This window comes from Hakea prostrata, chromosome 9 (genome assembly GCF_041222555.1).
Source record: "Hakea prostrata isolate BN-2017 chromosome 9, UWA_Hpros_2, whole genome shotgun sequence".
Classification (NCBI taxonomy): domain Eukaryota; kingdom Viridiplantae; phylum Streptophyta; class Magnoliopsida; order Proteales; family Proteaceae; genus Hakea; species Hakea prostrata.
The window spans coordinates 6,769,603-6,778,323 of record NC_142608.1 but is presented as its reverse complement, the minus strand read 5'-3'; the positions used below and the strand labels follow the sequence as shown (position 1 = coordinate 6,778,323).

Genomic DNA, 8,721 nt, shown 5'->3' with positions numbered 1-8,721 from the left:
GTGGGGCACCAGAGTAAGATTTCTTTGATGCAGGCTCTAGTGACATTCACCATCTACACTGGGTATCGCATGCATTCGTCCTTCAACATACTATGATCAATAGGGTGGAGAATCTAGGAGGGGAGAACCTCGCCTATGGGCGTCTACTAACCCGAGTCTTCGAGCACTTTGGTGTCGACTTCATTGAAGAGGAGGCGCTTCCCATTGACTTCAGGGGTACAGTCGGACGCCGACTAGTCGCTCAAATGCATCTACAGGGAGAAGCCCATTCACCAGAGATGTAGAAGATTGTGGAGGAGGCCTAGGGCGATGATGTTGAGGAGGAGGGAGTCGATGCGATGGATAAGGATGAGGAGGACTAGGGAGATGTTCCACCACCATCTTAATTCTAGGTAGGTGGTCCGAATGGGGCTCAGGGTGCACAAGAGGAGACTACCAAGATTTACCATGCACAAGCCTCACCAGCACTAGCACGATCAAAGGATCCACTTCTGGGTGAGCTACTGACTCACATCAAGTAAATGGAGCGTCGACAAATAGTGATGAGCAAACAACTAGCAGAGTGCGTCAGCATCCTTTCGTCAACTAAGACCAGCACCATTGCCACCACCATGGGCTACAATTCGGATGGCCCCCAGTTTCTTCCCAGTGGATGCTCAAGTTCTCGGACGTGCATTTTATATTTCGGTTAGGATCATGGGGGTTATCACAAATAGTAAATCACATATGTATACATGGTTGAATTCTTCATCTAATAAGTAGATTATAGCCTTTCAAAATTAAACCAAATGATGGCTAAATAAGTCCCAAAATATCCTAAATAATTATTGGTTTAAATAAGAATTAGATAAGAAAAACATTGCTTAAAAACATAGGTTCAAAACCTAAACAGCAGGAGGGTTGCTTAGGGGGAAGAAAAAAAATCCTCTGCTGTGCACAGCAGTGCACCATTACAACATGACACCTAGATTATACCTCATGAATGGTTGAGATCAAACCTGTAAGTTTTAAGTGATTCGAACCCAATTTTAATACCCATTTTAGTTATACCCGCCCAAACCCAATTAATGTAAAACTCCTCAACTACCACGACTCCTCTTTCTCTACAATTCTGTTCCTTCGTCATTCTTCTTCTATCTCTCGTTTATCCTCCTCTTCTTTTGTTCTGCTGTTTGCGATTAGCTCAATACGATTTATCGCTCAACTTGCTCCTTCTGTATGATGGAGGAAAGCCCTGATGGTCTCCACCACTTCATTAGCCATTGCAAGCCCTCTCTGTTGAAGGTTGACCTTGGTTTACCTCATGATCTGGACAACGACCACCTCTCCACTGTTGCAACGGGCTTACAGGCACTACTCTACTTCCATGTTAAAAAATTGCAAGCTTTTGGAGACCATCATCATATCAAACAGTGTTATGGGATTGAGTGTGATACCATCCAATTCTTTATTCTCAATTCCCCAAAAATCAAACAGGGCCATGTTGAAGAAAGCAAGCACTTTGCTGTTGCCAAGACATGATGGGCTTCTCAGAAATTCATCCAAATTATTGCTTGATTAAAGATTTAATGGTGAAAGACCAATGAACATTTCTACCAGAAAAAAGAAAAAGAAGAAAGACCAGTGAACTACTGTGCATACACATCATTCCTTCAACTGGTAGATATGAATTAGTTCAGCGTTTGTGTGATGTGTAAATGAAAGAGTGGAAAGAACCTACTCTCTCTGAATGTCTACCTATAACTACCAAATAATCTTATTTTGTATCAATATATTCTTAATATCGTCCTCTTATCCCAGTTGTTTTATATCTATCTGTATACTATTGTTTTCTGCTAATAGCAATAGATTAACCATATTTAAGGAAGCAAATAGCAGGAAAACCTGAAACAAAATGTCTTAAAAATTTGTAGATGCTTTGACGAATTTAGGTTGCCACTTCAGGATGAAGAAAAATGAAGAAAAATGAAGAAAGGGGAGTTCACAAACTAAGAGGAGGAGGGAAAATGAGAGGCGAAAGAAGAAACAATGGAGGAGGAATGGAGTCTCACAGGAAGAGAGAGAGGTCATGATAGTTGAGGAGTTTTACATTAATCGGGGTTTAGGCGGGTATAGCTAAAATGGGTATTGAAATTGGGTTCAAATCAATTAAAAATTAAAGGTTTGATCTCAACCATTTATGAGGTATAATCCAGGTGTAATGTTATAATGGTGCAATGTTGTGCACAACAGAGACATGTGCATAGCAGAGGATTTTTTTCTTGCCTAGGGTGACCCTTGTCAAGTGCACTAAGAGCAACTCGACAAAGTTCCTGTCGGCTTTAATTTCCGGTTTCCGACAACTTCTTGATCATCCAAGGGTTTCTTCACCAAACATGGTTCTAAACAAGAATTAAATAGATCATAATCTAGGGCTTATTCAAAATCTTCCCATGAAGGAAAATTTAGCAACTCAAGAGTAATTTGAGAGTCACTTGTATTGCTAGATCCAATAAGGGTTTAGGTTTTCTTGATTAGATTGACCTTCCTTCATGATTTCCTCCATCAATAATATCAAAAGAGATGAATCAGATAGTCGGAAGAGTAACTTATCCTTAATTTTGCGAAACAAGACTTGAATCACTATTCTGATCATTTTGTAACTTCCTCTCTCTCCGAAACAGCTTCACTGACACATATTGAAGTTCTCTGATGGTTGAGGAATAAAAGAATATGTTTTAGAGCCAAAACGACTTTAAATAGGGAGTCCACAGAGACAAAAACCAGATTTTGTGCTTTTTCCACTTGCAGACACCAAGGGTGGTTGCCAAGGTGGTCACCCAAGGCAACCAACCCAATCGGCTTTAAAGCTCCTATTTTTTGAACCATATTTTGAGAAATTTCTTCTCCATCTAAGAAAATTAATTTTGATCGAGATGTTCTAGATGAGAAATAGAGATTGACATAGCCATGACATTTTCTTCAATGGTTCATTGGTTGAGACTTTAAGAAATATGAAAACACAAATCAAGACTTCAAGGACACAATCCTCAAACATCCAATTAGGGTTTACTTGATTTTACATTTTCCTATCGGGGCTCTAACTTGGTGATTGACACTTCATTTATGGATTGACTTGATCCGGTGTCTTGCATGTTCTGTCCTAAAATAAACTTCCTTGGTTCTGTTTTGCTTTGCATAAAAAATGCTGGTTGTGAGGGTGATGGAGGAGGAATTAAGTAGCTACTCAACATAAGGACTACGTCCACCATGGTGGGTCTGTCATCTACATTTTCCTGAACACACAATAAGCCAATATGAATGCATCTCATCACTTCGCTCATTGAAATATTTTCTCTCAGGATTGGATCAACCAACTCCAATGTTGTTCCTGCTTTCCAGTGTCTCCATGCCTACAAGATACATATAACAGACAGTAGGTTCAACAGATTTGCCTATTGGCTATTATATAAAGAACTAGAGGAACAAGTATTCTTTTAGTTGTAGTAGCAGCAGCAAATATATGATAAAAAAATAAAAAAAAAACGCAAAAATTCGTACTTACATAGCTTATAAGGTCCTCTGCATGCTCTGTTTTATAGAAGCTACTATTTCTCTTTCCATTGATGATCTCCAAAATTGATACACCAAAACTGAAAACATCTGATTTTACTGAAAATTGCCCGTGCATTGCATACTCCGGAGACATGTAACCACTGCAATCAATATATAAGATATTTTAATGACAAAAGTTACTTGGAGGTCAAATCTACTAGGTCGTATTTCTCATTTCTCCTTGACCGGATAATATTCACTAGACTCTAATCTAGCTTCAAGCCAGAACTGCAACTCTTTTTCCTTGTGTATGTCAGCTACCTCTGTTGACGCAATTGATATCAGGTTGGTAGTCCTAACAAAAATTCCTTTTTCATGTCAAGCAATTCCAAATTGGCTGAACCATCTTCATGATGTAAAATCATACTAGTTATTTTCAACTATAGGTATAACAGATATAAGCCTTGCCCATAATCAAGTTAGGTGTATATGATTTAGAAAACAAATCTATTACTATATCTATTTCATCTCTACTTTTGTGAAATGAGATAATAGAAGATGCAAAAAAATTGCTTTTCCTCTTCAAGCCATATCAACAGAGCCTATAAATATTAGCCAACATTCTACAAAGCTGTGAACATGAAGGAATAAGACTCTGAAACTTACTAAGTCCCGACTATTTGATTTGTACTAGCTTCAGATTGGCCGATGTCGAAAATTCTTGCCATCCCAAAGTCTGAGATCTTTGGATTCATTTCCTCATCTAACAAGATATTGCTTGCTTTAAGATCCCTATGAATAACTCGAAGGCGGGAATCTTCATGAAGATAAAGAAGCCCTCGAGCAATCCCTTCGATGATCTTGTAACGTCTCTGCCAATCTAACTGTATGCGTTTCTCAGGATCTGTAGTCATCCACATAAAACATGGAATAACAATTTAGGACATGATTGATGGACAGTTCATCATGGGAACTGGTGTGTGGACATGTAAACATAAGAGGTGAAGTGTCATGAGTTTCAGTTTCTACTTCCTCATGGGAATGTATAATACATGGAAAAAATGAGAAAAATGACTAGCAAGGAAGAGAGAGAGAGATGTATGTATGGGGCAAACCAAATAGGAAGTAATCTAAGCTTCTATTGGGAACAAACTCATAGATCAAGATCTTTTCTTCTCTCTCCAAGCAAAATCCTAATAGCCTGACTAGATTGCGATGTTGAAGCTTCGCCACTAACACGACCTCATTCTTGAACTCTTTTGCACCTTGCCCAGAAAGTTTTGAAAGCCTCGTGACAGCAATTTCTTGTCCGTTGGGAAGTTTACCCTAGTTCCATGATACAAATGATTAGCACAATTAGACAGCTAAAATATTTGGCGAGTTCAAAACTTGAACTCTAGAGAAAGAGAGAAATCTAAATAGCAGCAATTTTTCCCTTCAAGTGTTGATTGAGTTGTAATCGCTGAGAAATCTTCAGATACAAGCATCGATTTCCTTTGGAGATATTGACAAAGGGTTTATCTTTGAACAAGCTCTAATGGTCTGTTTGAATACTCTTTGATGAACGGTAAAAGATTATAGGAAAGAAAATTTGATTCAACATGAAACCTACCTTTAATTATTCCAAATTCACAAGTAACCAAAATTTCTACTCAATTGCACAAAGAAATTTGAAATATACAAGAATTAATGTAACTTTCTTATTAGTTCGTTAGTCTTACCTTGTAAACTCCACCAAATCCCCCTTCACCAATCTTATTTACTATGGCAAAGTCTTCAGTTGCTTGAAGCACGGTACAAAAATCAAATTGCAATGACTCTGGAGTTATAATTGTGCTATCAGCTGTTCACAAAGCCAACAAGGATGTAAGATACATTATAAGTTCGGCTTTTTCAAAAGAGAAAATGTGCAAGATGATTCGGAACTGGTGTCTTCTCTAGTTACATCAGAATTGTTGAGATAAATATGCAAGATAACATCCAATTATCTTATCTCTGTTCTATCTACGATTCCAACTCAAAGATTGAACTGATCATGTCAGCAAGTTCAAGGAGTCAGGATACTGGACTTTGGATAATAAAGTAAATCGAGTTACTTTCCAAGAGCCCAGTGACCACTTCTTGCTGCAGAGCATACTGATGGTGCTCCCTAAGCACCGGGCTGCTGTTAGAATTTTCTTTTTTAGACTTACGAAAAAGAAAAAGAAAACAAAAAAATCCAAGAGCTTGTATACCATTTTCCAGTCTCTCCCCGGATATGGTTTTCTTTTTCTTCCGCATTAAGAAACAACAGAAGAGAATAGTGAAAACAACCACTCCTGCAACGGAAACTGCCACAAAAATGGGGACCATTCGTTTTCTTGACTTGCTTGCTTGGTGTTCTGCATAAAAAATAACTAACATTCACCAACTCAAATTTCCATTTGAAGAAAATTCTTAGACCACCAAAACATAAGATTCTGGACAATTTAAAATGGATTTGTCGTAGTTGGGTTCAATTCTCTTCTGAAAGACTGTTTGAGATTAGATTCGATTAGATTTCATCGACAGAAGTAAATTAGTAGGAAACAACGCAACTGTCCCTGTTTTAGGGGCCGGTATGCAATTTGGCAAGAATAGGCAAAGGAGCAGGTGTTGACACTGACCCTGAGACTCGACAGAGAATGTACGATTCAAACCTAATGACACAATTTCCATTCAAAGCCTTTCCACGTCGCTGTTGTTGGAAACTGAGTCGAAAGAAAGCGTAAAGAGGAAGGTGTTGAAGTTGGACTGTAGCTACTATTGAATGCGAGACGAGTTACTGTATTGGGGCATGAGTAATCATAGAGTTCGGTAGGTAGGATCAACGCTGGTGCCGAAGTTGAACAAGAAACATTGGAAAAACAAGGTGAAGAAGAGTAACAGGGCTGTGGTGGCTCATCTCGTTTAGTGTTCGTACATGGCTGCCTTGTCTTCCAAATCATATTATTTCAACCTGGACTTCGAATATATATAGTTTTCAGAAGCAATTTGAATATGTCATGAAAACCCCTTTCTCAAAAAACTTAAATTGGCAGATGGGAATTCCGTGAGAAACAGAGTAGAAGTTCCTTCTTGCTCAAATTCATCATATAATCGGAATTTAAAACTCAGTAGCTCACCAGGACTGGTGGTTCCGTTATTCGGAGATGGCAGAGACGAAATAGTTGGCGACGGAGCTGAGAGTCCATAGAAACGGTAGAGCTCAAACCTAATAATACAGCTCGGATTGAATATCCTTGCTCCTCGCTTACTGATACAGCAACTGGGGAGATAACTCGTGACATATTCAAGGCAACTCGAACACTGATTCCCCGATAAACCAGGGTAACACTGTGCCATAGTATACAGAGTATGTAATTGAGTCAAATTAGCTTCTTCAGTGGCGAATCGAGTAGAATTCTCAGCAGCTTTAGTTGAAACCTCGCTCGTCGTGTTGGATACGAGCTGGTTAAACCGAGTTGGATCGGTGATGGTCTGCGTACTCGACATCCTCACGGTAGCGGAAACGGTGAGATTGGTGAAGATGGAGGTGTTGGAGTAACGCAACGTACACTCATCGTACCAAATCACTGCAACTGTTCCGTTAGGGCAGTGCGTGATTATATCTTTAGCGGCGAAATTGACACAATCACGGCAGACATCGGGGGTTACGTAGCCTGTGCAATAGTAGAGACTGTAAACTGTATCAGGACTTTTGCCGACGGTGGACTCGTTGTCAGAGGTGGTTCCGCTGCCGACGGAAAGAGAAGATAGAAGGACGTTTCGGTTGGATAGGTAGCTAGGGCTAGCAGTGGTGTTGGGGCAACTGTCGTAGAGGTAACTAGGGTCGGTGCAGTTAGTGAAGCTGAACAGGCAAGAGAGAAGAACGAGGGAGAAGAACAAGACAGCTCTCACTCTTCGGTTCATCTCTGCGAATGGTTTCACCGTCTCTCCAATATCTTCCCCACCTCGACCATTGGTTCCGGGCTTAAGAAGAAGAAGATGATGGAGGAGAAGAAGCAAAGTCTTCGCCAAACTCTTTTCGCCAACAAATCCCCGGAGAAGACTTTGGCCAATACTTCAGCATTAAAAAAAATTCGATGTGATTAAATTAAAAAAATAATAATAATAATAAATAATATCACTTTTAAATGCACTTCAACCTTTTAATGTGAACACATCTACCAAAAAAATTGACTGGACTTAATATTGGTCCAGCCTATAGACTTAGTGTCATTGTCTACTTAAATGTTATTGACTCCTCTCAAGAGAGATGTTCTGATGAAAGACTTGAGAGAAGAGCCTTAAGGTTATAATCAAATGAGCTGTTGGAATCATATTTAGGGGGAAGACTTGAATGATGTTAAATGCTCAGCATCTGCTGCTAATGGTGAATGATGGCCGAGATTTCGATTCCAACTGTTGGCAACACTGAAGTTGAAGTTGAACCCCATATTTGGTTGGACTTGGGCAATAATAATAAAGAGGATCTGCTAAGCAGGATCCACTAAAGTTCATCATTATTAACGATGTGGAACTAGTACGTAATAATTCTGATGTTTTTCTACCCAAAAGAAAATTTTCTAATGTATTAAGAGATGGAATTCATTATTCTCCACTAACATGAAAATGAAACCTAACCTAACTCTTTTTTAGGTAGATATGCTAGGACTTTCTGGTGGAAAATGAGTCAAATAAGGGAATCCATTGGGTTACTTGAGATAGACTTTACCTTCCAAAGAAAGAGGCAAGGTGAGGCTAGGCTTTTGAGATCTTCACCAATTCAACAAAGCTTTATTTTGCAAAGGAATGCTGGAGGCTACTAACAAAACCTGATACCCTTTGGACAAGTACACTTAAGACCAAATATCTTTGCATCATGATTTCTTAGAGGCCCCAATGCAATCTACAGGTTCCTAGGGATAGGATTGTATTGGCTGGTAGAAAAATTCTTAAGGAGATTCATAGGAAGGTGGGAAATGGTCTTACCACTAGCATATTTTCTAATCCTTGAATTCTAGGTTTCACACCAGCTTACACGCCACAGGGACTATCTCTCCTGCAGTGTTCACACCTTGTACATAGACTTATTGACTCGTCTTGGAGGAAATGGGACACAAATATTCTTCTTCCTTTCCTCTCCCCACCTATGAGACTTTCCATACAAACCCTCCTTCGTCCTCT

General features: G+C 39.3%; 1 protein-coding gene across 1 annotated transcript; it reads right to left on the bottom strand.

The window, feature by feature from the left end:
- Positions 1–3,037: 3,037 nt before the first annotated feature.
- On the bottom strand, positions 3,038–7,578 carry LOC149004347 (cysteine-rich receptor-like protein kinase 10). The gene is made up of 7 exons (XM_089167972.1): positions 6,678–7,578; positions 5,769–5,915; positions 5,256–5,377; positions 4,650–4,860; positions 4,201–4,438; positions 3,545–3,695; positions 3,038–3,392 (listed from the first exon to the last, which is right to left on the bottom strand). Exons 1-7 carry the CDS (start codon positions 7,462–7,464, stop codon positions 3,069–3,071), a joined length of 1,980 nt encoding a protein of 659 aa, XP_089024098.1. The 5' UTR covers positions 7,465–7,578; the 3' UTR covers positions 3,038–3,068.
- Positions 7,579–8,721: the final 1,143 nt, after the last annotated feature.